This window comes from Mustela nivalis (genome assembly GCF_964662115.1).
Source record: "Mustela nivalis genome assembly, chromosome: 13".
In the NCBI taxonomy this organism is placed as follows: Eukaryota; Metazoa; Chordata; class Mammalia; order Carnivora; family Mustelidae; genus Mustela; species Mustela nivalis.
This window is the reverse complement of record NC_139032.1, coordinates 91,449,156-91,477,023: the sequence shown is the minus strand read 5'-3', so window position 1 is coordinate 91,477,023 and position 27,868 is coordinate 91,449,156. Positions and strand designations below refer to the sequence as shown.

Below are 27,868 nucleotides of genomic sequence, written 5' to 3'. Positions count from 1 at the left end.
TATTGGCCAGTTTATAGCCATCTGATTGGAGCCCCAAGTTCCCCTGCCAGGGAGACATCAAATGTTTGGTAACATTCATCAGACCCATGGTTTTTGTTCTCTTTTGTTTGTCTGCTGTTGACACATCTTGAGGAAAACAACATGAAATAGAATTGTCGCACATTTTCTCCATCTGACATGGTGGGAATGTTGGCTGCCACGGCCGTGAACCGGAATATTCTGTGGTTGGTCGTGTGGGCTCATCCAGGTGGTCCATAGCCTGTGTCCGTACCTCATTTCCTTTCGTGGTTGAATATTCTGATGTACGGATAGGCCACGATTTGTTTATCTCTTCATGCACTGATGGACATTTGGGCTGTTCCCACCGCTTGGCTGTGGTGTATGATGCTGCTGTGAGCATGGGTGTCTGTGGACCTATTTGATACCTGGTGCAGTTCTTTCTTGGGTGAATTATTTACGTCTCTTAATTCATAGGATTGGAATTTCTGGGTCGTATGGTATTTTCCTCTTTAAAAATAAATCCTGCCTCACCCCGTGGTTGGGGGTGACAGGGAAAGTGGTAGCACACCTGCAAGCTCTCACAGTTTAGGGTGTAGTGTACAGCTTGCATTTATCACCCACCGTTCGCAAACATCTCTGAGCACGTGGCTGGCCCCGGGCAGGTGCCCAACAAGTGTCTGATGCATGGATGGGTAGGTGGGTGGGTGGATGGCTGGGTAGATGAATGGGTGATGGATGGATGGGTGGGTGGTTGGATGGGCCGCCCTAGCTGGAGGTAGCAGCTCCCTGAGAGGAAGGTCCTGAGGACCGGCTCCTCCCAAGGTGTGTCTAGGCCGCTTGCCACCAGCCTCCTGGGTCGCCGTGTTCCCTGGTACGCCCCTTACTAAGGGCTTTTGTCCTTTTCCAGGGTGATATCCAGCAGCTGCTCTTTGTCTCGGACCACCGGGCAGCTTACGACTACTGCGAGCACTACAGCCCCGACTGTGACACCGCCGTCCCCGACACGCCCCAGTCACAGGATCCCAACCCAGACGAATACGTGAGTCAGGCAGCCCGGGTTCGCGGTGGTGTAGTAGGCGGACCGCTTGGGCGGGGGCAGGTCAGGCAGGCCGGGGTGGAGGGCCACAAAGGCCACGTGACCCCTATTTAAAATAAACCTGCTGGGCTAGAACCCAAGGTTGGTGCCGCCCCGTACCCAGCAGCAGCGTGGTTCAGCCCGCCTGGAGCTCTCTCCGCCATTTCCAAGTGAAGGTCGTCGCTCGCCTCCTGGTCACAGCGGTGCACGTCCTCTGTCCTGTTCACCCTGCTGTCATTCGTCCTCATGGTCTCCTCCTGTCACGACCGGTTAGAAGAGAAGGAAGGGTGATCCTCACGAAACCGGGGTCCTGTAGCCCAGGCACATCTTCTGAGCTCGGGCCGAGTCCCCGCAGCCGAGGCCTCCTGGCCGGGCCCCTGCCCCTGTTTTAGGGGCGAGACCTTCTCTGTCACTGTGGTCTGGGGCTTCGATGAGGGTCAGGAGATTCAGAGGGACCGCAGGGTGCCAGAGGACCCCACAGCCTGGCTGGCTGTCCTGGCTCTCGGTCCTAAAGGATCAGCACCTCTGCACCTTTTAGAACTCAGTTTCCTTTGAAAGGGCCCTGGGCCCCCGTTCTTTCCTTGCGCTTCTCATGGGGCTGCCTCCGCCGCCCGAGGAGCTGGAGCCAGCAGAGGCCCGTTCGGAGCCTCGACTTCTGGTGTCCACTCTTCCTGGCTGAACCCGGACGGTGAGGCGAGGAGCTGGGCTCCCGGTGGGGTCCCGCCTTCCTCACGTGGCCCCGATCTGCTTTCAGTACCCGGAGGGAGAGGGCGAAGGTGACACGTACTACTACGAGTACCCCTACTACGAGGACACGGACGACCCAGGCAAAGAGCCCACCCCCACCAAGAAGCCCGTGGAAGCTGCTAGAGAGACCACGGAGATTGCCGAGGTCTGTGTGGGCGGCCGCCCGGCACTGCCGGCCACAGTGGGGAGGACGCAGGGGCCGGTGTGGAGGCCGGGGTGGGGGTGTGAGCTTGGCAGGGAACCAATGCCTCAGGGGCTTGGTGACCGTCCGCGCTTCGGGCCGCCAGGGAGGCGGGGAGCGGGCTCGCCACCTGCTCTGCCGCCAGCCGACGCCGGTGTGAGGGACTGTGCGGCTCTGGCGGAGGACTTCTCCTTTTAAGCCCGGAGCCGCAGAACGCCCTTTCTGAGGGGGGTTTGGGCCACGGACAGCACGTCCTGGGGCTGGCTGCCTCCTGGCATGGACAGCATCCGCAGGGCTCTTAGGTGGCCACAGGGGTGTGCTGCGGTCCCCTTCAGACCCCGACTCCCACCCTGCTCCCCCATCTCAGGAGCAGACCCCACCCACCACGGCAGCCCCTGCGGTGCCCGATGCCAGCGAGGGGGCCGGGAAGGAGGAGGACCCCGGCATCGGCGACTATGACTACCTGCCCAGCGAGGACTACTACACGCCCTCCCCTTACGATGACATCAGCTACAGCGAGGGCTTCGAGGACCCCGACCAGTCCCCCGACCACGGCACCGGGGCCGAGGTCCCCACCAGCACGGCCGGCACTGCCAACTCCTCCAATGTAGGTGCTTCCCTTCCACATGGGCCTGGGGCCGGGGCGGGTCAGGGGTTGGGGAGCGCTCTGGGCTCCTTCTTTCCTCTGCTCTGACCTCGGGGAACCTGGGCTGGCTCCCTGCCCCACAGCCCAGCAGACCCTGGCCCCCAGACGCCCTGAGCAGCTTTGGGGTCCCCGATTCCCTGAGCCTGTTTCACTGTTGCTTGTTTCCCATCTGCAAAATGGGTGGAATGAGCCCCGCCCGCCCGTTCTCCCAGGGTTTCGGGTGGGGACGGACCAGGACATGCGTGTTTGCGGTGTCCCTCTCTGTGGCCTGAGGGGGGCAGGCAGGACAGTGCACAGCTGGGGGGTCTGGACTGTCAGGAGAGACATGGGGCCAGCTAGTGCCGGGTCCGACCGTGGGCTTTCCCACCCGGCAGACCTGGCTCGAACCCCCATCCCCTGACCTCGGAGAGCCCCTGTGGACCTTAGTTGTCATTCACAAGTTGGCACTCCCAGGTCCGCCTCGAGGGGCTGGGGGCAAGTTTTCATACGAGGGAGGAGTTTAGCGGTGCACACGGCAAACGCTTCGAAGTCGGCTTCGCGTGGAGCCGGGTTCTTGACGGCACAGGACGGACACCCGGTTCTGACGGTCCAGACCCCTCTGTCCGCAGCGTGCGACTGGGGGCTTGTGGCCTCAGACCGTGAGGCCCTGGGCTGGATCCCCCGACGGCACTGATGCCCCTCAGCGCGCTGGGCCCCGTGCCGCCCCAGCTGGCCACGGGGTCCCATGCGGTTTGGGGTGAAGTCTCCCTGTGGCGAGAGGGAAGACGCGTGAGGGCCGCGGGGGTCCAGGAGCGGCCCCAGCGAGTCTGACTGGACTCCTGGGAGGCCTCGTCCTTGCTGTCCCCAGGCTGTGGGGCTGGGCAGGGAAGGGGTCTCTGCCCAGTTCCACATAGTCCTCCAGTGACCGCTGCTGCCCCTTCCCCCCAGCCGGGTCCGCCGCCGGAGGACAACTTGGAAGGGGAGTTTACAGAAGAAACCATCCGGAACCTGGACGAGACCTACTACGACCCCTACTACGACCCCACCGTCTCCCCGTCGGAGATAGGGCCAGGCATGCCCGCCAACCAGGACACCATCTACGAAGGGGTGAGGGGCTGGGGGGCTCTTTCCGCCGGCACCTCTGGGGTCCGGGGAGGGCCGGCAACGAGCCGTGCCTGCCCGGTGCGCTCCCTCCGCCGCTCACCCTCTGTCCACCCGTGTTTTGTGACCCCAGATCGAAGGACCGCGAGGAGAGAAAGGTCAAAAGGGAGAGCCCGCCATCATTGAGCCGGTAAGGACGCTCTCAGTCCCTCTCCGGAGTCGGCGGGCGCCGGGCGAGGCAGGTGTAGGCCCGGCCCGGGGGCCCCTCGCGGACGCCGCATGCCGCTTGCTGCCGAGGCTTCAGAAAAGGGGCTCCGGTGGGGGAACGTTCCAGACCTTGCTGAGGTGCCAGCGGCCGGGATCCCGGCAGGGAGAACGCTGTGCACTTGGGGTCTGAGCGCCTCGCCGTGCGTGGCCGTCATCACCGGGGGGAGAGACCCAGAGCTTGTGAGAAGGAAGGCAGCCCCTTTGGAGGGGTCGGGGGTTTGCGGGGCACCTTGGATCTGGGCTGGGCCGGCGTGGCCACCGCCTGGGGTGAGTGTGGAAACTGTCCCGTGGCCAGGGAGCTTGAGAACTCGCTCTGCTGGGTGCGGGGTCGGGGGGAGTGGACGGGATGGTGCTGAGGGAGCGGGGCGGGGACGGGGGAGGCTCACGGCCGGGGGCGCAGGCGGCCGCGCCCTGCTGCATGTCCTCTGCCCCCGGGGAGCCCGGCTGGGAGTGGCGGACTCCACTCCGTGGCCCGACAGTGGTCAGGGTTAGACGCGAGGCGCCACGTGATGGGCCGGGAGGGGCGGGCTCCGCAGCTGCGTGGGGTGGCCGCGGCGCTGTGGGCCGGGCAGCTGCTGGGGACGTGCCGGCGGGGAGGGGCCGGCCGAGGCCCACCCTGCCACGTCGTCCAAGCGCCGGAGGGAGGAGGCCAGGGTCCTGCCCCCGCGGCCCGTCACAAGGCGGAGCTGGGCTAAGGGTGGTTCCTGGTGCTCAGCTCTGGACAAGATGTCTGGTGTCTGGTTCCTTACGACCTTGGGTTCCTGGGATGGGGAATTCTGTGGCCTCTGTCCTCCCGTGGACCTGGGAAGGTACTTCTAGAACCTTCACTGCTAGCCTCTCCAGAGTGGCCGGGGCAGACGGGACAGGGCCCATCTCTGGGGGAATGCCTAGTGGGCAGAGTTTCAGCACAGCCCTCTGGCTTGGCCCCATGCCCAGCCCCTGGAAGCGTCTGGAGAGTGGTGAAGGCAGCCCCTGTGGTGTTTGCTCCGGGCCTGTCTGAGGATGGGACCGGTCAGCCTCACAGGGCTGTGGCCACTAGACACACAACCGGTCAGCCTCACAGGGCTGTGGCCACTAGACACACAACCGGTCAGCCTCACAGGGCTGTGGCCACTAGACACACAACCGGTCAGCCTCACAGGGCTGTGGCCACTAGACACACAACCTTTTCTCAGGCTGAGGACATATCCTTCCAGGGCTTTCTGTGGGTCCAAGGAAGAGGGTGGCAGATGGGGGTACACGGGAAGGGTGCAGAGGTGCCAAGGGGGCAGGACCAGCACCAGGACACCCCTTGCTCAGTGACGTGAAAAATCCAGATGTCAAGTCCAGCCACAGGGGAAGAGTGTGGGGAGGCAGCCAGCAGCTGGGGCGGGGACACCCCGGAAGGACAGCGGGTGTGTTGCCATCACTATGGGGTCCTGGCCTGAGCATGGCTCCTCTCACTGACCACACGTGTCCCCAGACACTCGGGTCCCCAGATGGACCTGCTCTTGACTCGGGGTTCCTTTTGTGGGGTCCGCGTGGCTTTGGTGGCAGGCCATCTTGCGTGGGAAGAGCGTGGGGCCCCAGGACAGGGAGGTGCTGAGGAGGGGCTAGGCTGGCACCATCTGGGTGTGCTTCCTGTCTGCTCACAGCTGCCGGACGACCTTTGGAGGAGAGCTGTGGTGCCCCGGCTGCCAGGGTGGTCCACTGGGGGCAGACAGGGGCGGGGCTGGAGAGGGAGGGCTGGTCCAGCACAGACAGCGCGTCTGCACGAGGTCCAGCTCATCTGGGGGCTGGGGAGCCAGGGCATCCGGACACAGCTAGGGGAGGGCTCCCTCCTCTGGCCGGGGCGTTCAGTCCTGCCCCATCCCTAGCCCATTCCCTGAGTCCCCCAGGCCCTCGCCAGGGCCCCTGGGGCCGTGTAAACAGTCAGAACTTCTCAACCCAGAGATGCCCTGAGTCTTAGTGCCATAAACAGAGGCCAAGTCCCGGGAACCGGCCAGCGTGGCTCTTGCCGCTGACCGCTGACCACAGAGGGCGGGGTGGCCGCCGCTTTCCGGGCCCCCACTCCCTGCCCCGGTGCCCGCCCTTTGGGGAGAGCGACTCCTGTCCGTGGAGCCCTCGGAACCAGCCCCTCTGGCCCTCCCAGCCACAGCTCCGGCCGTTTGTTAGCAGGGTCCGTGGCTCCTTGAGAGGGCGGCAGACCTCTCCGCCTTGGGGACCCGGGTTTATTGGCATCCTGGGACTCCAGGGACCCATCCCCAGACTGTGTCTCAGGGTACCCCGGTGAACGCTCCCGGGAGGCCTACGCAGCGCCGTCTCTCCTCTCTGCGGTGGTTCAGAAGGAACCTGCTTTTTGAGGCTCTTCAGCGGGCGGATGCACCTGCGTTGAGAGCTGTTTCCAGCTGGGCCCAGGCTGAGGCCGTCACTCAGTCACCTTCCCCGCTGAGGTTTGAGACTGGCATCTGCACCCTGGTGGGGTGTAGACCGGGCTAGCCACCCAGAGGACGTCCGCCACTTTCCCTTGTCAGCGACCTGTCTTCCTCCTCGCGCACGGCCACGGGGAAGTTCAGGCCCCTGTCTGCTGGCTCCTTCGTCTTGGTGCCCGGCCTCCTTCCCAGGCCGCCCTGGACCGCTCTGGCCCGGCTTCCCGGGAGATCTGTGGCTGGCATGGCCCCAGCAACCCGAGGACAGCCGCCAGCGTCTGGGAAGAGAGCTGGAGCCCAGGCCCTGCCGTGGCCAAGGTCCCTCACTTGGTCCCAGCTCCCCGCTGAGCCTCCCCAGCTGCCTTGGTCCGAGGAGGAAATCCGAAAGCCACCGGATGAGCTGTCTGTGTACATCTCACGGACAGAAATTCCTCCGAGAGCACGTCTGTGTAAACACGTCTTCACGGCGACTGGGGAGCCCTGGTGGGGAGGCTGGGGGGTCGGAGGGCCCAGTGGCCCGGTGCCCTCACCAGTGCAGGTCTTTGAGCCTCAGCTGGGCCCAGGCTGTCCCCTGTCCCCCCGGTGGGGGGGCGGGGACACGTTTCTCTAAAGCCCGGTTCACTTTGGAAGGGAAGTCTGGGCACCGTCCTGGAGGAAGGCAGTCTGTGCTTTCTCTGCTTTTGGGTGGAGGGAGAGCAGCAGGAGGTCTGTCCCTGGAGCCAGGGACATGTGGCCCCGAGCCCTGTCCCCGCAGGCTCAAGAATTGTGGGGGAGGAGGGCACTGCTGTCCACTCTGCGGGCCCCGAGTGTGGCGGAGGCCTGCTCAGCCAGGCCAGGCAGAACCTAGCTGGTCCCGGGGCCCCCAGATGCTGTTCCGCTGCGTTCTCGGCGAGGAAATCCCTGCGGGGCCAGGAGACCCCTTCCTGCCTGCAGGCTGTGCACTGGCTCCGGGCGCCCGAGGTGGGCGTGAGACACGGAGGGTGCTGACGCTGCCCGGCCTGCTGTTGACTGGTTAGGAGAGCGGAGAGTCCCGCTCGGGGACAGGGCTGGAAGTGGATGCAGGGGAGCGGGGCCACCCCCCACCCCCACCCAGGGCCAGGGAGCTCTGTCCACGGACCCCTCAGCTACTTACACGGCCTCTCTGGGGTCTAGGCTGATGCGGAGGCCTTGTCCCCACTTGGGGTGTCGGCCGTGCAGGCCAGCGGCAGGGTGAGGGGCTTCTGCAGGGGGCGGCCCGTGTCCTGTGGACTTGGTGGCTTCTCCCTCCTGCTCTGGGCTCCTGGTTGGTGTGCCGCGAGGCACCGGTCTGTGGTCCTCGTGGGGTCCACCTCACCAGCAGGTTCTGCGGGGGACCCAGGTGCCTTCTGGGGTCTCAGGAGGGATATGGTCCTGGGGTCTCAGACACTGTCTCCTATCTCTTCCAGGGTATGCTCATGGAGGGGCCGCCGGGCCCCGAAGGCCCCGCGGTGAGTGTCTATCTCACGTCCCAGGCCTGTGGGAGGTGCTTGGGAGCAGGGGGTGGGAAACAGGAGGCCACTGACCGCCCTTTGCAGACCCTGCCCCCAGGGGCCCGTCTCCGCCACCCCCAGGGAAGCGGGGCGGGACTGGGGTGTTGCCCCGTGGCTGAACCTTTGAATTCCTGTCCTGATTTCATTTTCGATTCCAGGGTCTCCCAGGACCTCCGGGAACGATGGGCCCCACTGGGCAAGCGGGTGACCCCGGAGAAAGGGTAAGGACGGTCAGCGCTTGGCTCTCGGGGCTTGTCCCTGCGTCTCTCTGCTCCGTGGCCGGTGTCCCCGCACGTGCAGCCGGCGGCCGTCGCGTCAGCTCTCCTCCCCACGCCGCTGCCTCTCACCCCACCACCTTACTGTGTCCGTGTCTGCGGGAGTTTAGGGAGCGGCCGTCCTTGGCAGCCCTGCGCCTGGGGCAGGTGGCTGCGGCGAGGCTCCCACGGAGGCCGCTGCGCTCGGCTCACGGAGGGCCTCGCGGCCCAGGTTAGCCCGACGGTGACAAGTGCTGTCCGCGGCGCGCGGGGTCCGGACCTGCATGGGAGCTTCCTGCGCTCACCCTCCCCTCATTCCGTCTTCCTTGCTGGGGATCAGGCACCAGCACGGGAGGGCTTGCTCTGGGTCGCAGGGACGCATCCCGGGGTCCTCCGGTCACAGGGACCTGTCTTGGGGTCCCCAGTCAAAGGGATTCACCCTGGACTCCCGCCAGGTCTGAGGTCCCCAGATCAAAGGCGCACATCCCCGGGTCAGAAGGACCCATCAAAGGGACGCGTCCCGGGTCCCCAGGTCCCCGCCCGGCCCCGGGGTTGCTGCTGGACAGGGCTGAGCCGGGACGCCGCGATTTCGCTCTGCCACCTGGTGGGGCTCGGAGGTACTGCAGCCTCGGGGCCGTCCTGCGGGGCTTGATTTCCTTCGGGTCTGACCAGTGTGGACGGGGGCACAGGCCCGTCAGAGCCGGCGGCCAGATGGCTACGTGGCGGACAGGAGAACCTAGGAGCGTGTGTGTGTCCTAACGGACGTTTATCCCCGGGCCTGGCACGCTGCCTGGAGAGGACGGGCCTCACGGTTTGGGTGGGTGTGCGGCGGGCACGGTGGCTGGGGCGGGGGCGGGGGTCGGTCACGTGTCTGGAAGTGACAGAGGCGTCCCCTGACAGACCTCGGCGCTTGGCAGAGGTTTGCTGACGGTTTGCAAGCCGTGGTGGGTGGGGGCTCTGCGGGACCCGGGTCACACGGCCTCCTGCGCCGCCCAGCCACACGCAGACCGTGGGGACAGCGTCTGGTCCCTGGCAGACCCGGACCCTGATCTTGTACTGGGGTTTGATTCGGGACGGCCTCTGAGGCACGAGGCCCGGCGGTGAGGGTACCCGGCTTTCCAAGAGGGGACCCCGGTGGCCAAACCTGCTCCCAGTTTTTTTCTTTTTTGATCACACTTGTTGTTTTCTGCGGATTTTTTCCAAAATGGCAGGCAAGGGCAGTTCAGCTGCGTCTGGGAGCAGACCTTTGACCCCGTGGTTCTGCCTCCGGGACTTCCCTGACAAAGCTGCCCGGGCGCCCACCACCCAGCCTGCGCCCGTGGAAGACGGGCAGGGGCGCCGAGGGGCCCGTCACGCATGGGCAGCTCTACGGCCACTGAGCTGGTGAGCAGGCGCCCGCAGCGAAGAGAAGGGGCCTAGTGCCGGTGGCGCTGGAGGGGGGCCTCCTGGAGAAGGGGACAGCTCCGGGGCCCCACGCATGCCCCACACACCCGTGCGCGCGCTCTGCGTGCGGGCTGCCGTGCGTGCCGCCAGCCGTCCTGCCCACACTGGCTCCCGTGCGGGGGCGAGAGGAGCTCTCCCTGCTTTGTAGAGATCGTGTTCCACAGCAGCTCCCGAGAACGGGGACCGCGTCGACGGTGTGATAACCGGAGAAGCCCCTGCGGGTTCAGGCGTGGACAGTCCATGTCCCTCGGGTGATGCCTGGGGAGCCGCAGGTCTTCGGTCTTCTTGGCTGGCAACCAGTGATGGGTGTCGCCGGCCGTGCCTGCCGCGTCGCCCTCCCGGGTGTGATCGCCGTTGTCTGCGGGCGGCCGTGCTGCTGCGGAGCGCGGGGTCCGATGCCCATGGGTGTATTGGGGTGTGGCCAGTGGGGGTCCCTTTTGGTCAGGAAGAGGGAGTCAGGCCTTCTTCTGGACACGAAATGAGCTTCGTGCTCAGGCTCCGTGGAGTCCGCCAGGATCCGTGAGGAAGCTGGGAGAGAAAACATTTGTTTTTTTTGTTTTTTTGAAAATACACCGTCTTTCTTGTTTTACATTTGAGTCTGGAAAAGGCCAGGGTTCATCTAGAGGACCTGTCGAGGGGCGTCTGACTGGGACCTGCCTTTGGGGCCAGACTAACAGGACCCGCGGCAGCCCCGGGGTCGGCTGTGTACACACGGGCTCTTGAAATGGCTCGAGAAGGGTCTGTGTCCTGTGGACGTCCCTTGCATCTGTCCCAGCAAGTGGACACTTAGGCCACCTCGCCTTCCATCCGAGCATTCACAGAGAGAGTCGGTGGGGACCGGGTCACAAGGGCCAGCGCACTGGCTGATGGAGGACATAGGCCTTGGTCCCCTGGGGGCGGCCCTGCCGCCTGGTGTGCGGGCCTGGAGGCGCGTTTCTGGGTGGTGGACGCTGCCCGCCCCCCCAGTGTCCCCTGTGTCCCCGGATTGCAGTCTCCCACCTCTCCGTAAATCGCTCCGGGTCCTGCCCAGAGCCCCTCCCTCCTCGTCCCTCCCCCCCAGAAGCCTGTCCTCATCTGCCCAAAGCCAGTGCCCCTCCCTTCCCTGTGCTTGGCTTCTGGAACATTCTGTGCCATGGGGTCTTGCTTCTCTGTGCCTGCCCGGTGCATTTCCTCGCGGGCTGTGGCTCTGACTTCCTCATCTGGACACAGCCCTGCTCTGTCCCCGTTGCATTGTGACCCAGCTGTCTTGGGCCCTCTGTCCACAGGGTCCCCCTGGACGCCCAGGCCTTCCTGGGGCTGACGGACTGCCTGGCCCTCCTGGCACCATGCTCATGCTGCCTGTGAGTACCCTCATCCGGGGGGTCTCAGGGCTCACCCGGGGGTGGGGAGGGCGCCTTGGGCTCAGCGTCTGAGGGCCGGTCCCCTGGCCACAGAATCACCCTGATGTGGGCCGCCTTGTAGAAATAGGCCCTCTGAGGGCGTTCCTGACGATGTGCAGAATGGACCCTGGTGGCCAAGGTCTCCAGTTCTCTGCTGGGGTCCAGGACCGGCCCACCTAAGGGGCAGGGAGTCTGGCTCTCTGTGAGAAAGCCGAGCGGCCTCTGTCCCTCTCCGCGGGACTCTCCAGCTGGGCATGCTGCCCTCTGCTCCTCCTTGTGCCTGCCCTGCCCTGACCTCGTGCTGCCGTCTCCTTCACTGGGAGCCCAGGCCCAGGAGGGCACGTGTGTGGCGTGCTGGCCTTGACGGCAGGCTTCTGACTGGTGGCCCAGTGCTGCCCGGGAGGCTGGGCAGAGCTCAGGGAGACACCATGTGAGCCGGGAGCTGCCTGGCAAAGCCAGCACTTGCACGGGGCCCCAGGCTCTTTCTTGTAACAGGTGGGGGCTGCGGGGTCCCAGGGCGAGGTGCTGCAGAAGCCAGAAAGTTCTCCCCTGACCTGGGGCAGGTCTCCAGGGGCCCCCAGGGCCGAGGCTGGCTGGTGGGGCTGGAGCAGCGGTGCTGGGAGGGATCTAGTGCCAGATGCTGCCCACGCAGACTCTCCAAGGCTCTGCGGTCACCCGAGAGGCCCTAGGCCCAGAATGGGCACCTGCATCGGTGCGTCCCGGGTGACCCCCACCTCATATCTGCAGTTCCGCTTTGGAGGGGGCGGTGACGCCGGCTCCAAAGGCCCCATGGTGTCGGCTCAGGAGTCCCAGGCTCAGGCCATCCTGCAGCAGGCCCGGGTAAGTGGCGTCTGCGTCCCTGGTGCCGGGGGGGGGGGGGCTTGCCTCTTGGGGGATCAGGACACTGTGGGGCATGCACCTGTCTACGTCTAGCCGGGCCCAGGCCGGCACTGGGAAAGGGGCAGGGGGGATCTCAGGGCTCCCTCGTCCCTGCTGAGGGTCCTGGTCCAGGATGTGGACGCACAGGACCATCAGCTGTCCCTGCAGGGCTCCGGGGATGGACAGACCTGGAAGGGGCTTCCTGCGGTGGGGTGGGGCTGAGACCTCTGGGAGAGCTCCCGTGGTCCCCAAAGCCCCTTGCTTGGCGTGGGGGGTCCCTTTGGTCCCGTGGGCCACGGGATAAATGGTGCACGTGATGCTGCCCCGTGCCCGTGGCCCGATTCGCCGGCTGGGCCTGCCCGGCCGGGGCGGGGTGCAGGCGCCAGCCGGGGGGTACAGGAGCAGGTAACCCACCCCCACAGCGGGGGCACGCCACGCCCAGGTCCCCCCTCCGCCTTCTCCGTTCCACCCGTGGTTGGCTCAGGCCCCAGGGGCGATCGGTGCCGGGCGTCTGGAGCTCCGTCTGACCCCTCCTGCAGGGGCCCCCCCGTCCTTGGCATGTCCCGGCGGGCCTTTCCCGCCCGGTGGAGCGTCCCCCGTGAGGACCAGGACCCCGCTGTCTCTCAGCCTGCCCTGTTTTCTCTTGTAGCTGGCACTGCGGGGGCCGGCTGGCCCCATGGGTCTTACCGGAAGGCCCGGCCCCATGGTGAGTCCTTGGTGGGGAGAGTGGGGGAGCGTGGGGAGGGCTGGGGCGTCCCTCGTCAGTCCCTTCTGGCCCCGCGAGCACCGGAGAGAGCACCCGTAAGCTCTGACCAGCCACTGATGTACCAGCGGCGCCCGGCGGGTCCAAGGGTCCCGGGGAGGGGCCGGGGCGTGGGGCTGTGGTCGCCCACACAGGGAGGCCTGCCACACCTGCTCTGCCTGGGGTTTTTCCTCCTGACCCAGGGAGCCTCGCTTTCCAGTGTCTTTACTCTTCACAGTCACGTTTCCTAAGTCAAGAGCACTTGAGTGGGGACAGACCCAGGATTTCTCCCGTGCCACCCCCCACAGCTGCACAAGCCCTGCACGGGGTGTGCCCGAGCACACGCAGGGCCGGCCAGCGGGATCCCAGGGGTGCCGGTGGCCTTTGATGTTTGCAAAGAGACAGGATTTCAACACCGGCCGGGCCCGTTCCCCTGGGAGCAGTGGATTGGCTCTGCCCCGGGTCTGCGCCAGTCTCTTCCCCATCAGGCCAGGCTCGGGGCTGCTCCTGTCCACCGGCGGCTCCTGCCTTGTCATGGGCCCTAACGATGCCCACCCGTTGCCCTGAGCTGCGGGCCGTGACAGACCCCAGTCACACTCACCCCAGAGAGAGAAACAAGCTCGGCGTGGGCCTCGTGGCTCCCGGCCCGTACGCTGCACTGCCCAGCGTTTTGTTCAAAACCAAGGGGCCACCCACATCCCTGGAAAGTTACTGCTCGTCCCTCAGATTCTGAGGGCTGCGAGTGCCACTGATTCTCAGCGGGGAGCCCTGCCCCACGGGGTGACCCATTCCTAGAGGTCTGATGTGCATTCCGTAACCCAGACCGTGTCTCCCTAGGGCCCTCCGGGGAGTGGCGGTCTAAAGGGCGAGCCGGGAGACATGGGGCCTCAGGTACGTAGACATCTCACTCCCGCTGCTGGGGGGGACACCCCGTGTGCCTCAGAGGTGGAGGCCGCTGGAATGGAGGCTCCTACACTGCATGTCGTCAAGGGAGCCGGTGGGAATTGTGGCTTTGTGCGCAGCTGGGAGTGGGGCAGACGTAACTGTTCCATGCTGCGGGACAGCTGCGGGACAGCTGGGGGCGGCGGGCTGGGCTCTTCGGGCCCTCACTTGGGCAGCAGGTCTGTGCCCGGCCCGCTGCTGCCCACGAGCCCCCACCGGCCGGCTTGATGAGCACGGGGGCAAGGCTTTGCTTTTGCCTCTGAAAAACACGGACCCAGCCTGACCCACTGCCCTCTTTGCTTCCGGACAGGGACCCCGAGGTGTGCAGGGCCCGCCTGGCCCCGCTGGAAAGCCTGGGAGAAGGGTGAGTTTTGCGGGTCCCGCCGGCTGGGAGTCTGCTCTGCTCGGGGCCCCCAGGCCCGGCTGCTGCCCTCCCGCGGAAGGGCGACTATTTTCAAGGCCGGATCCCCTTCCCTGGGGCAGGTGCGGCTCCCCCACCTCTGGTGCCGCTGTCCTGAGCACATTAATTTAGCTTCACAAACGTTTTTAACTGAGGCAGCTTCCCAGGCCCTTGGGGAGCAAGTGCGGGGACGACAGAGCGACCGGTGGCCTTGTTTCCTTGGGGCGGACTCGTTTCTCCGGAGATGGCCTCAGCGTGGTGAGGGGGCGGGGGGAGGCCAGGCTGATGTCCAGGGTCCCTGGGACTCTGGGGGCCGGTTTAGCGGATGCAGCTAGTTTGTGTCCATATGACCGTGGCTGCTGAACGGGGCGTGTGTTTACAGGTTAATATACAACAACGATCCCCGTCCAGACAAGCCAGGGAGAGCCTAATGATCTCACATCACACCAGACCAGTGGGTCTTTTCAGCCAGAGGAGGCTTCGGGTGCGGGAGGACAGGGTTCTGGGTGTGAGCCTCTCCGAGGAGTGCTGTCCCCTGCGGCTGCCTGGCCGCGAGCGTGCGGGGCGGACGGGGCCTTGGGGGAGCAGGGGGCTAACCGTGGTCATGGGCGGGAGTGATGGCCTCAGGACACAGGTCCCCGATGCTGGGGGCATCCAGGCCCCATGCAGGGTCAGACCCACGCTTCCACGCGGGCCACCGGTGCCGGAGTTCGGTGATTCTTGGGAGACAGTTTGGGGTTTGTCTTGGTTCTGATTCTGGCAAGAGTTTTACTTCATTCAAGGTTTCTGTGAGTCTCTGCGAACGCTGTAAACTGTCCCGTTTCCCCGGGAGCCGTTCCCCAGGCTGGCGTGGGAGGGGTGCGGAAGGCGGGGAAGGCCGAGTGCAGGTCCTCCCGGGGCTGGCGGGGTTCCGTGGCCCAGGGTGAGAGCACCCAGGGGCCCAGAGTGCGCCGGGGTGGCCTTGTTTGATCAGCGGCACGTGGGACGCGGGGAGGAGAGAGGACGTTGGTCCGGGTCAGCCCTTTCTCCTCAGCCGGCTGACATCGTGCGTTAGCCAGTTGGCACCTGGCCGAGTCTCCGTCCCTGTCCAGGCGCCTCAAGGCTGGCAGGGCTCTCCCGGGGTGGCCGTGGGGCCTGTGTAGTGGCCCTGCCCTTTGTCCCAGTGGCCAGTCAGGTGGGGGCCGTGGGCTTGTCCTTGCGGTTTCCTGGGAGTGGCTGGAAGTGATGGGTCCAGGAGTGGCTCCCGTGGACAGAGTGTCTTGCTTACGTGGGCAGGCGTGTGGCTTTCATGAGATCCGCCACCACGTGCAGCTCAGTTTTCTTTGTGGCCAATGGGACCGATCCTTGGCACTTGCTTTCCGTGACTCCTGTCTGTAACCCAGCTTCTGAACAGTGGCAGGGCGGTGGCCTGGGCTTTGCTGTGGGGACACGCTCTCTCGGGAGCCACAGACCCTCAGACCTCCAGTCCCGTGGCCACACGGCGCTGCCTGCTGGCTCTCCTGCGGCGTGGCGGCGTGGTCTCACCCCCAACACAGAGAGGCATCGCCGCATCTGGCATTTCGGGTGGCGAGGCTCAAAGACAGGAACTACGTGGAGAAGCGCACAGCAGCCCCAGGAGCCTGGGCTTGGGTCCTCTCGACCGGCCCGGCCACGTGGGGCTGTGCGACTCTGCCGGGCCTCCCAGGAAGGCCCCACTCACGGGTCCCTGTGACACTTTGCCTCCTCTGTTCCAGGGCCGAGCTGGGAGTGACGGAGCAAGAGGGATGCCTGGACAGACTGGCCCCAAGGTAGGCCACGCTTGCCGCCCCCCGGGGTGCTCGCGGCCGTGGCCGCCATGGCTGGCGTCGTGCTGGCGACGTGGCCAACGTGTTGATTGTGCGGTGACGGCGGTTCTGACGACAAGTTATGACTCAGGCCCTCCACGCTCATGCAGGGTGGGGGCTTGGGGGTGCGGGAGGTGCTGCTTGGCTCAGTCTCTCCGACATGTTGGCACGAGGACCGGGCCGGGGGCGGGGGTGACTGTCACAGGGAGGTGTGACAACTGCAGAGAGTTTGCTCCTTTCTAGTGGGTGGTGAGCTTGGCGGGTGGGGGTAGAATCCCAGCCACGGACCCATTCATAGAAGGGCAGGTGACACGGTGGGACACATTGTGGGGAGGGGACGCAGGAACGCCAAGTGCACGGGCAGGGAGCCTTCTTGTCCCATGCTGGGCCACCTGCTCCTCGGCATGGCAGGGACCAGGTAGACAGTGCATGTGGGTGAGCGTGAGGGCCCCGTCTCGGCCCCCGGAGAGCCCGCCTGGACTGCGCACGGCACAGAGGAAAGGCTTAGTCCCCAGCGAGCACGCGGTGATGTGGACGGCTCCTGCTACCTGGGGTGGCCGGGACCCGGGTCACTGCCCTAGCAGGTGTCCGAGCCATCTGCCCACTTAGTAACTGGTACGGATGAGCTCACGTGCTCCCCCCACACACCGAGCTCTGGTGAGGCTCTGGTCTCGCGTCCCCGGAGCGGCAGGAGGGAAGAAAGTCGGCTCGGATCTCTCCCCGTAGACCAGTCGTCTTCCAATCGCAGAAGCACACTTAAGCCCGGATACTCTCGGCCTCTCCCCCGTGGTTTGCAGCATCCTCGAGACAGGGCTCTGTACCTGGGCTCCCGGGGGCACCCCGGGGTGGCCGGGAGCCACGGTGCTGGCAGCCCAGGTCAGGCCATCCGCCGGATGAGCAGAGGCAGCTGACGTGCTGGGCACAGCTCGGCCCTGAGGGCGTAGCAGTGAGCAAGACGGTCGCACGGCCGTGGCCATTCTGCCACGAGGCTCAGAGTCTGTGGCCCAAGGACAAAGTCATCCAAGGGCAAAGTGGCCCAAAGACAAAGTCTGTGTTTCTGGGCCTTGCTGGTGTTTGGGGGAAAGAGCCAGGGCACATAGGCCTGAGGCAGTGGGGTGTGTGGGGAGCGGAGGCTGGGGTCACGGCACGCAGGGCTCCTGGGTGCGGCCCGAGGCCCGGCGGCCGAGGTCTCTGAGGAGCCCCCGTTCCTTCGCAGGGTGACCGCGGCTTCGACGGCCTCGCGGGACTGCCGGGAGAGAAGGGCCACCGGGTGAGTGTCCGTCTGTGCGTTTCTGGCTCGGGCCATGCTGGTTGGTCATGTTGGGTGTGGGGTGACCTGTCACATCCCGTAGCGCACTGAGAATTGGCCCTAGCGGTTTACCAAAGCTGCATTGTCCGCGTTCTCCAGCGGCGACACGGAGACCAGCAGAAAGGCACCCGCTAGGTCAGGGCCCGACCGTGCGACGGATGAGCCCCTGTTGAGTACCGACTGTGTGCAAGGCCTAAAGCCTCCAGGGGTGGGAGGGGGCCTGTTGGCCTCAGGACACTCGCTGCCCAGCGTGGCAGCCCTTTCTTAGGGGACCCTGTGGGGCTGGGGTGCTCCCCGGCTTCCCATGGAGAAGCTCGCGGGGTGTGGCTCAGACCTGCTGCCGTGTCTCTTGGCCCCGTGTCCGTGGACTTGCTCCGGACCCTGCCTCCCAACACCAGCTCCCCAAATGGACTTTCTGTGACTCTGGGAGTCTCCATTGGGTTCAGGACCTCCACAGTCGGAATCACAGAAAGATGGGCATTTGGGACAGTCGTAGGCGTCTGCTCCCAAGTGCCTAATGCTGACCCTGCTTGACTTCCTAGGGTGACCCTGGTCCTTCTGGGCCACCAGGACCTCCCGGAGACGATGGAGAACGGGTATGTCCCCGCCTGCCTGTCCCCTTGGGGGTTCTGGGCTGCAAACCGCTGGGAAATGCTGGCAGCAGAGCGCTTGGCCATCAGGCGTGCGCCTTGGGGGGGGTGGAGGGTGAAGCCGTGGGATGTGGGGACAGCCAGCAAGCCACTTCCGAGACGCTTGACCACTGGTCCTGCCCTGTGTGGTGTCTCCGAGTGGCTTTCAGCTGTCACCTGTCTCAGAAAGAGCCCCTAGTTCCGGGAGGCAGGTGCCCAGGTCACCTTAGAGACGTGTCGGCAAGTGTGAGCTCCATGTCTCCGCTCGGATGCAGGCTGTGGGTGCAGAGCCTGGGGATCTGGGGAGAGGGGGCGAGTCTGGAGTGGGTGGCTCTGGAGGTGGGGGGGCGAGGTTGGGGCCGTGGCAGGGGGCGGCCCTCCCCTGGGGGCTCCGCGGGGTCTGCATGTTTGCCCGGTGGCTCTTCCTGGGGCAGCGGCTCTGTGGGAGACCAGAGCACCGTTGTCCTGCGGTAGAGAAGCGTGGGGGGCTTTTGAGCCCCACCTCCTCACACCCCAGTCACTCACACCGTGTCTCGGGGTGTTAGGGGTGTTTTAGGGACAGGGTCTAGAAGCCCCGAGTGTAAGGGGAGCAGGTACGGCATCGGGAGGGCAGGCCCGGCCGTGCTTCTGTCCTCAGCGGCTCCCAGGCTGGCTTTGTCCCCGCCCCTTCTCCCGTCTGTGCCCACACAGCTCACTGCGCCACGGGAGAGGCGAGCAGGGTCCTCCTGGGGGTGTGCGTGTGTGTGCACGCATGTGCAGGGCTGGGCGCGCACGTGCGGGTGGATATGTATGTGTGCACACGGGGTACCTGTGTGCGTGTGTGCGGGCACGACTTCAAGTGTGCGTGCGTATGCGTGATGCTCACCTGTGCTCACGGGCAGCCTGGGTGTGCGCGTGTGCGTGTGCGTGTGTGGAGGAGGGAAGGGGGCGGCGCGTTGACAGACAGAAGCGGGTGTTGACGAGCAGCTCCTGGTCTGGGGCCAGTCAAGCCTGGGCAGCCTTTCTTTCTGTAGCCGGAAGGAAGACTCATCCGGGTTTCCTCCCCTCGCTGTGTTTAGGCCCCTGGCAGAGAGGTTGGGCTACCTTGGGGGTGGCCTGGGGATCTGGTGATCGTCCGAGGCTCCTTCTACCCCGGCTTCTGCCACTGACGTCCTGTCACTTGTCTTCGTCCTCTCCCCTCCCGCCCTCTCCCCGCCCTGCTCCCCTCCCTCCCTGCCTGCCCCCCCATCACGTGTCCTCCCCCCGCCCCCCGAGCTCCGTTTCCGTGTCTGTCTGGCTTCTGTCCCTCTGTCCTTCAACCCTCTCGTCGCCCATCAAGGCGACCAGATCCTCTGCTCGCAGGATCCTTCCCGTGCCGCTTTCTCCTCGTTGGAGCTGTGGTTTGTGGCCTCCTGACCGCTGTCCCCGGGCCCCAGATCCTGCCCGTTCCTGCAGCTTTCTGGGCGTGTGGGCATTTTTGGGCCTTCCTGGCTGGTACCGGGACCAGAAAATCTGGCCGAGGCAGAAGCCGCCCCAGGACAAAGCATCCGTTGCACAGCGGCAGGGGCACGACCTCTCTGCCCGGGCTTTAGAATTTACCTCTAAAATCCGGCCGCTTTTCTCCCCCACAGGGTGACGATGGAGAAGTCGGGCCCAGAGGGCTGCCTGGGGAACCCGTAAGTCTTGATCGCATTCTGTCTCCTCAGCATGGCGATGGGCTGCTCCAGGAAGCTGTGCTCTGGGCAGGACCAGGGACCGACCTAGAGCATAGATTAGAGAAGGGGTCGGCCTTGAAGCAGAGACTCAGCTGGGGGGTTCTGGGGGGAGGGGAAGAAGGAGCACGTTGGAAAGGCTGTGGGGCAAATCCGACCTTCCCCGGAGGAGAAGCCGGGATCTGGGGAGCTGTGGTGCGTGTCCACGGTCATCATGGTGGGTGTCCAAGGTCATCATGTGGTCATCCAGGGTCATCACATATCAGGCCATGGGCCTGGTGCATGCCCAAGGTCATCATGGTGGGTGTCCAAGGTCATCATGGTGGTCATCCAAGGTCATCACAAGGGGGATCCAGGGTCATCACGGGGGGGTGACCCAGATTATCACGGGGGGCACCCAGGGGCCGTCACGGGGGGCATCCAGGGCCTCATGCGGGCGTGCAAGCTGCGGGTATGGTGGACGCCAGCGCACCAGGCAAGTGTCCGAGGGCAGTTGCAGGGACCAATCCGATTGTCTGCCGTCCCTGCTGGTGTCTGCGCTTCCCGAACGTGGAGCCCTCCGTCAGGGTGGCTCTCCTGGGGCATCGAACGGCTCTTTTCCCCAAGCCGACCTCTGTTGAGGGCCCAGGCGAGTGTCCTCAGCGAGAAAGAACACCACTTGGTTTCACGGAGGGTAGTTCTCAGACATCTCGCCTCTGTCGTCCGCGTCACCACGGCCGTAAGCCTCTGGCGACGTTACCTGAGGAGAAACACTGCCAGCGCGGCACAGAGAGGGCCTGGGCTGCGCTCGCACCTTCACGGGGGACTAAATTATCCCCTGATGTCTGATCAGCCCCCCAGGGGACCCCAGGAGACCCCGTTACCCAGTGCTCTCCTTACCACGCGTCTAAGTGATGCCTTCTGGGTTACGAGCCCTAGGAAGCGTTACGGGGCCAGGCATCTACCTAACGAAGGGGACAGGTACACAGCAGTGCATGTGGGAAGGATTTCCCTTCCAGGGTGTCTACAGCACGTCCTACGAAAGGGTGGTCGCGCCTTGGTTAAGGGCTGGGTGAGCCCCCGTGGGCAAGGCAGGTGCGAGCGGTTCCGGGTGGGGCCACGGGAGTCTGGTCAGCTCTGCTGGGGTCGGCGCTGCCTTGGGGTCGTGTCCCTCCACGAGCGCAAGTGGCTGTCCCCACACGTGCCCCCCGCTGTAGGGGAGGCGGGGCGTGTGTGGAAGGGCCCCCCCCCCCCCCTGGCGTGAAAGGCTCTGAGGCTCTGAGCCGCCCCTTAGCTCCTGGCTCCCGCCTCTGCTTCCCAGCGCCGAGGTGGAGAGGTGGGGTGGGGAGGGGAGGTGAGGCCCGGAGGACAGGGCCCGGCCTCGCTCCCCGGGGCGGTGTGGACGCCTGCGCGGCAGCAAAGGCTCTGGCAGGAGCGAGGCTGCGGGATTTGCCTGGGGGCTGGGCCGGGTCGGGCTTCTTGGCCAAGTGGGAACTTGTTTCTTCCTTTTGCAGGGGCCGCGTGGTCTGCTGGGGCCTAAGGGGCCTCCGGGCCCTCCTGGACCTCCGGTAAGGCCTGTCACCTCTGCACGTCTGTCCACTCAGACAGTGGCCCGGGGCTGGTTGAGGTCAGCAGGCTCTGCCGCTCGCAGGCAGAAGGAACCCTCTAGCCCGTGTGCCTTTGTGGGCAGAGACATGGAGCTCAGCCGGCCGCGCGGCACTCCCCGTCCTCATGCCTCACGTGCTGTTACCAACAGCCTGCGGACACCTCACGTCCTCCTCTGGGAAAGTTCTGGGAGGAGCCAGCCTGAGGGACTGATCGGGCCCTGTCCCGCTGGGTGGCTTCCCCGGGCCTGCCCCACCCCGGGCTGGGGCCGCCGCTCCACTGTCCGCTGGCCCGTTGCGCCTGTGCGATTATCTGGGATCAGCTCTTGCCCCGTCCCCAGAGGGTGCGGCGTCCTGACACCAGGAGGGCAGGACACGGAGCCCAGTCCGGCGGGATGGTCCCTGGGCGCCCTGTGGATTCTCTAGCATTCTGTCCCGGTGTTCCTTTTCTTTCCCTCTCGTCCAGGGTGTGACGGGGATGGACGGCCAGCCAGGCCCGAAGGGAAACGTGGTAAGCGTCCAGGGCCTGCCCCCCTCCCCCCCCCAGTGGTTGCCATCAGACGGGGTGGGAACGCGAGGCAGAGGGCGGTGCGCGCCCTGAGCCCTGGCCCTGCGTGGAGCCGCCGCCAGAGAGCTTGTTCCCTCCCGTCAGAGCCAGACCAGCCCCGAGGGACCTGGCCCGCTCCCTGCGAGGAGCCCCGTGCTGAGCAGGCACCGTGGGCCAAGCCCACGAGAGACAGGTCTCGTGGCTCTACTGGGAGACGTTAGCCCAATGTTTTTGGAAGCATTCTGCCAAACAGAACACTTTGTGGTCTGTTCCTTTCACGGGCTCCTTGCCCGCGGCTGTCTGGGTCGCTGGCAGAAACGACAGAGCGCTCCTCCGGTCGGGGTCAGCGTGGAGAGCCTCGCGGGTGCCAAGGCCTGGTTCCCCTCCGCCATGCCCCTTCTCGCGTGGCATGAGAGGCGCTGGGCCCGAGAGCAGACTCTTCCCGTCTGTCCCCCAGAGCTCCCACGAGTGGCCTGGCCTTTGTTCCCTCTAGGGCCCCCAGGGAGAGCCCGGCCCCCCAGGACAGCAGGGTAATCCAGGTGCCCAGGTAAGCGAGCCGTGGGGGGCAGTGAGCCGTGTGGGTGTGTTGGGGTGTCCTGGGCCCCGTGCTGCCTGTCCCTGCCGAAGGGACCGACCGCCTAGATGTGACTGAGGACTGAGTTGTTGGTGCCCAGAGGAGGGGAGGGTGCCGGGGAAGGTGGGCGGGGGCAGGGAGCGTTTGGAGCCGACTTCCTTGACCGTTCTTGCCCTGTCCCCCTCTCTCAGGGTCTTCCAGGCCCCCAGGGTGCCATTGGGCCTCCAGGAGAAAAGGTGAGTGCGCTGTGCAGGCGCGGGCACGCCCCCATCTGCCAGCAGGGTGTTTCCGCCCCGGCAAGCTCATTGCCCCAGGGAGCAGGCGGCGGGAGCGCTGGTCATCCCCGGCCGGTACGAGCTTCTGTCCTCCCTCAGCGGCAGGACGCTCAGGGCCCCGTGCACGGAGCAGATGAGCTCAGGGGATGGCGGGATCTCTGTCTTTCACTGACCCTATCGCTGGGCCATCCACACGCTCCTTGTCTAGCTCTGCGTGGGGTCGCCGGATTATGGAAGACAAGTGAACCCGGCGTTCAGCTGGGCCTGACCGTTTGTTATTTGCCTGACGTCCAGCCTGAACCGGGCGTCCTGTTTTGTTGTTTGCTTTTGTCTTGTGTTTGTGAAATCTGGCCGCGGAGTGTATCGGCACCTGCCGAGAGCTGGTGCTCAAGCCCCCGTGCTGCTCTTGGCTCAGGGCTGCCTGTAAGGTGTGGTTCTCTCAACCCCACGGATGGTGGCAGCTCCCGGGAACCCGGAGCAGCAGAGGGCGGCGGTCCCCCCCTCTCCGGGGGCCTCGGTTGCTGGAAGCTTCCGTGCCTCTGAGCATCCTTTTCCAGAAATGTTCTTCGGGCAGGTGGAGGGTGGGCAGCCCAGGGAAGAGGTGACCCGGAGGGCTCACGGGGTCTCTGGTTTGTTCCAGGGTCCCTTGGGTAAACCAGGCCTCCCAGGAATGCCCGGTGCTGACGGACCCCCGGTGAGTACCCCTTCACACGCCACCTGGCCCCGGTGCCCCCAGGGCGGGACCGGGCACCCAGGCCCGCGGCCGCCCCTCGCCCCCCGTTTCCTCTCTCTCTGCTCTGCGGGTGAAGACCCGACGGCTTGCTTGGTAACTACCCTGCTCTGGACACACTTTCCCAGCCTGGGTTCCAAGCGAGGGGCAGAGACGGCGTGAGCAGGACTCGAGTTACTGGGGCGCTGCTTCACGACCGGAGCCCGGCCCGCGTTTCTAACTCCGAGGAGGGTGGGCTGGGCTCCGAGCGGTCCCCGTGTCGCTGGCGTTGACGGGAAGGACGGCGCGCGGAGGGTATTTTTAGCGACCGCGTGCTGAGAAGGCGGGTCTGCACCAGCGCGTCCGCGGCGTGTGCGCTCAGCTGTGGGGCCGGATTCGACGGTGCCAGAAATAGCGAGCCTGTGACGGTCCCGTCCGCGGCTGCGTGGCCGGAGGGAGGGGCAGGGAGGGGCCGCGTGGTCGGTGTGGGGGCTTCATCCGCTCCCACTACCCACTTTGCGTGTTGCTGGTGCGATCTGGGGATTTGGGTTCGTTTTAAAAGATTCACGTGATGCTGCCTGCATAGCCTGTTTCCAAAACCGTGATTGGCTGAATTACCTGTTGGGGGCAGGGCGTCTCGTTAACTTCTCAGCCGTTAAAAACTAAGCAAGAGTTCCATACGCTGACAGTTCATTGGTGACCGTCTAAGGCTCGGCCGTCGGCTTCCCTGGCTGGGCCCCAGGCATCACACGTCCGCCACCGCCCTGTCCCTCTCCAAGCCCGCGGCTCGCCTGCCCCTCCGTGCGTGAGCTGCCCTGGGCCCCCCGTGGCCTCCCCTGTCTGTGTGTGTGCGGGCGCGGACATAGCACGTCGCGTCCTCCTGTAGCTTACGCTCATACTTAATTTCCTCTTCTGATTGTAAAATAACACACCCAGTTCGGAACACTAGCAAAGGAAATGAAATGACAGCAAAATGAAAACCACCGTGACGCCATCTCCGAGGCCCAGCCCACGATAGCAGGGGGCGCATGTCCTAGTGTGTGCCCCCCCCACCCACCGTGCATCATCTTCTGCAGTGTTTGGGGTGAGCGGCGTCTCCCGCAGCGGCTCCGGGGAGGGGGTGCTGGGGCTGGGTGGGCTGCCGACCCCCACCTCCCTGACCTGACTGCTTCTGCAGGGAGACCCCCACCCCACCCCCACACTGACCCGTCCTTCCACACGCTAGGTGCCTAGTGGCTCTGGTTTTCCAGAGACCCCCACCCCACCCCCGCGCAGGGCCCATAGGCTGCACTTCTCTTCCTTCAACGAACACTTGAACCTAGAATAGGAGCCTCCGCAGGTCCTTCAGACGTCAGACACCCCGGGGGCGGCGGTGGGGGGAGCCGGTTCCACGGCCCCTGCCAGCCAGCCAGTGGTCTCCCAGGAATTTGCAGGAACAGAGACGTTGAAACACACTCTCGTTACGAGGCAGCGCGTTGTCGATCATCCTTAAACAGACGGTTTTGTGTCTCTTTTCCCTCGAGTTGGGTTTGGCTTTGGCTGCGGAGAGGAAGGTTGATTTAAAGCCCTTTAGAAGGAAGGAGCGTTTCCGGACAGACGCGCTGGGGCGCGCGGTGAAATCATCCCGGAGAGCCCACGGCGGGGACTCGGGGCGTGAATTAGGGTTCGAGGGAGCACTCCGGAGCCAGGAGAAACCGACTCTCGGCGCGTATTCGGTGACACGAGGAAAGGCCCGCCGCGCGATGTTAAACTAAAACCACATCACGCGACGCCCGTCTTGCGTGCCTCGTGCGGAGGATGGATGGGCGGGTCCGTAGCATGATTAGCCATGGGCGCCGGGGGCGGTGAGGTTAGGAGGGGCCGCGTCGCTTTTGCTCTTGCCTGATGGGCCACAGAGAACATATATTACTTTTTTAATCAGAAAAGTATCAAATACACATAATTTAAGCTTTATTATTTTTTTATTATACAAGTATATCCGCGTTATGGGGTGTTGCAGAAATGCAAAGCAGGGAGACAAGCCTAGCCTTTCCCTAGGGGGAAAATTCAATCTCTTATTTTGATGTATTTCCTTTCAGTATTTTTCTGTGCCGACATTTTTAATAAGCCTGCTTGGTGCGTCCCCCGCCTCCGTAGTTCCTCTCATTCTATAAATGCAACTTAAAATGTGCCTAAAGAAATTTGGCTTCCATTCAAATAAAACTCATAATTACGGTAACCGCTGACGCGAGCTGGCCGTTCGCTCCACGCCGGGCGCAGTCCTGAGTGCTCAGCGCACCTGCTCGTCCGGTCTCTGCAGCCACCTGTGAGGCAGGCACGTGGTCGTCTGCGCCACGTGAGCGAGGACGTACCACGTGGGGGGCATGGCACGCCTCCCGAGGGACCCCCTTGGCGCCCGGGGCTCGAGCACCCCCAGCTGCCCTCCCTGGGCCCCCAGGTCCGTAACGGAAATGGGCTGGAATAAAGTCCCCCCAGGAAGCCACGTGGCGGCGGGCCAGGATCCACACCCTTCCGGTCACCCCAAGGCAGGACACCCTCTCCTTGGCACTGTTTGGGTGCAGCCCTGCCACCCTGAGGCGTGGGCGCCGTGAGCTGTGTTTGGGAAAGGCGGCGCGGCCGACTGGGTGTCTCCCTGGGTGGTCCATCTGTCCCCTGATTTCCCTCAGGAAATCAGGCGGGCACCGGGAGGCTCTGCCCCGAGGCTCCCCGAGGCTCCCCGAGGGCACCCCGCCCTGTAGAGGACTCCTCTGCTCCTGCTTGCTTTGCCCTCCGAGCAGGTTGCTTGCGACAGCATTAAATCCAAGTGCACAGCTAACAGGAAGCAGAAGGAACGCCCACAAGTATTTATTCTCAGAAACGGGAGACTTGGGTCCTCACAATGCCGTTGTGTTCTAGAACAGGGTCCCCGGTGCTTAGAGCCCTCAAGCTGAAGGAGCAACTAGTCCCCCGCTCCTCTGACACGTGACCAAGTGGAGGCCCAGAGAGGGCGAGGGACTTCCCTGAGGTCACGCAGTGGGTCGGGGTAGCCAGGCCCAGAATCAGACCGCGCCCTCGCACACCGCATCGCCTCGTCACCGAAGTCCCTGGGCGAATTCCAGACAGAGAAGCGTCCCCCTTTCTGCTTTTATCCGGGGCTTGCCTCAGGAGCGCAAGGGCGTAAAGCTAGTGACGGACCTCGGCGGGAACGTCGGAGAGCTCGCGTTTCTGAGGACGGGCTCGGCTGGGGCTCAGGTGGACGGGGCAGTGACCCGGGGGCCGAGACCGTGTCTGCCGGCTGTCGGCTCTGGGCCTGTATCGTGGGAGCAGCTCGACCCCTCCAGTCCGTACCAGCTAAGCGGCGGGCAGGCAACCTGCCCGGGGACTCAGGGACGCACCGGGGACCCCAGGCGAATGACAGGGCGTGGCCTCTGTCCGGGCACCAGTCTGCCCCCCCGCACGTCCCCCAGCATGAGAGTGTTTTGCAGGCAGTGTGGCGCCTGCCCACCCGGAAGGGGGCGCGTCCAGACCCCCGTCCCGCATCATGCCTCGCCCGGCACAGAATCCTTGCGGAGCCAATGCCTTGTGGTCCCGGCCCCGCTCACCTGCCCTCGGGGTTGGGCTGGGCCTGTGACGTCGTTATGGGCACATCCAGCCTTTGGGGGTCCACACACACTTCTCCTCCAGGCCAGCCCAGGCCATCAGTGGGCCCGCACGGAGCACACGAATGGAGTCGGGCTGAAGGACTGGGGGCCCGTGGCTGGCAGTGACCCGGGCTCAGCTGCCCAATGCGTTTGACGTGCGCGTCTCTGGCCGGGGGCGTGGAGGGAAGGACATGGGGCCTGGCTCCCCCTCCCACGCGTGACCACAGCCGTGGGGGACGGTCACCGACTGACACCGGCCTTCTCGCCGTGGGGGACGGTCACTGACTGACACCGGCCTTCTCTCTCCTGGCAGGGACACCCTGGCAAAGAAGGCGCCCCGGGAGAGAAAGGCGGCCAGGTGGGTTCAGAACGACGTGAGTGGGGCAGCCGGGCCCTCCCTCTGGTGTGTGCCCAGGGGGCCTCCTCCCATGCGGAGCCCTGTGACCCGTCCGTCCACCCCCCTGCACACGGGGCTGCAGGCACGGCTGTCCCCTGGGCCGCACAGAAGCTTGGTGACGGGGCGGGGCTCCTACTGATCCGCTGCCATTGTTTGTTTGGGGTCCAGGACGTGGGGGTTTGAAGGTGGGATGGAGTCTCCCAGCAGCCTGAGTCCCCCGGGTCTGCCGCCCTGTTTGTGGCCACAGTTCCCTTGTGCCTCCGATGGGATCCCCAGCCCTCCCTGGGCCGGCCCCGCTCAGTGCACCGGGACAGTGGTCAGCAGAGCCCGTTGGCTGTCAGCGGCGTCCCTCCCAGACGGCCGGCCCTTGTCCCCTGCCCCAGCCGGCAGCTGCCCCACGTCACCCGAGCTGCCTCTGTGGGGACTGTGCTCCTTCAGGGCAGCCCGCCCTCCCAAAGCATCAGAGCCCCCTCCCCCTCCCGCGGCCCCACTCCCACTCCCCAGCTGCGGGGCCGGGGCTGCCGTTGGATGGGTCCCTGGTGTTCCCGTCACGGGACACAGCGTGCACGTCTGCTTTCCCGGGGGGCAGGGTCCCATGGGAGCAGGTCCTGCGTGTCTCCTGAGGAGCCTCTCCCGAGGGTCTGATCTGGGATGTCCGCTCTGCTCAGGGCAGGGGGAGCTTGCTGGTGGAAGGCAAGCTTTCCTGCTGTGCGGGGAGGGCACAGAACGCCTGCCCACCCCGGTCGGAGTTAATGGTCTT

General features: G+C 65.2%; 2 protein-coding genes across 4 annotated transcripts in view; one reads left to right on the top strand and one right to left on the bottom strand.

Moving 5' to 3' along the window:
• COL5A1 (collagen type V alpha 1 chain) overlaps positions 1–27,868 on the top strand; it is a 136,752-nt gene that overhangs the window by 57,061 nt on the left and 51,823 nt on the right. For all 3 annotated transcript variants that reach the window (XM_082696219.1, XM_082696218.1, XM_082696220.1), the window contains exons 5-26: positions 908–1,039; positions 1,830–1,967; positions 2,371–2,610; positions 3,577–3,735; positions 3,863–3,919; positions 7,829–7,870; positions 8,071–8,133; positions 10,875–10,949; positions 11,736–11,828; positions 12,517–12,573; positions 13,447–13,500; positions 13,862–13,915; positions 15,685–15,738; positions 16,991–17,044; positions 17,626–17,679; positions 19,323–19,367; positions 20,897–20,950; positions 21,453–21,497; positions 22,027–22,080; positions 22,299–22,343; positions 23,023–23,076; positions 27,025–27,069. In XM_082696219.1, coding sequence (XP_082552345.1) covers positions 908–1,039; positions 1,830–1,967; positions 2,371–2,610; positions 3,577–3,735; positions 3,863–3,919; positions 7,829–7,870; positions 8,071–8,133; positions 10,875–10,949; positions 11,736–11,828; positions 12,517–12,573; positions 13,447–13,500; positions 13,862–13,915; positions 15,685–15,738; positions 16,991–17,044; positions 17,626–17,679; positions 19,323–19,367; positions 20,897–20,950; positions 21,453–21,497; positions 22,027–22,080; positions 22,299–22,343; positions 23,023–23,076; positions 27,025–27,069 — 1,668 coding nt within the window. The remainder of the gene's footprint in view (positions 1–907; positions 1,040–1,829; positions 1,968–2,370; positions 2,611–3,576; positions 3,736–3,862; positions 3,920–7,828; positions 7,871–8,070; positions 8,134–10,874; positions 10,950–11,735; positions 11,829–12,516; positions 12,574–13,446; positions 13,501–13,861; positions 13,916–15,684; positions 15,739–16,990; positions 17,045–17,625; positions 17,680–19,322; positions 19,368–20,896; positions 20,951–21,452; positions 21,498–22,026; positions 22,081–22,298; positions 22,344–23,022; positions 23,077–27,024; positions 27,070–27,868) is intronic.
• Positions 1–27,868, bottom strand: part of LOC309846771 (uncharacterized protein) — a 399,750-nt gene that overhangs the window by 367,843 nt on the left and 4,039 nt on the right. The gene's annotated exons all lie outside the window — the stretch shown is intronic.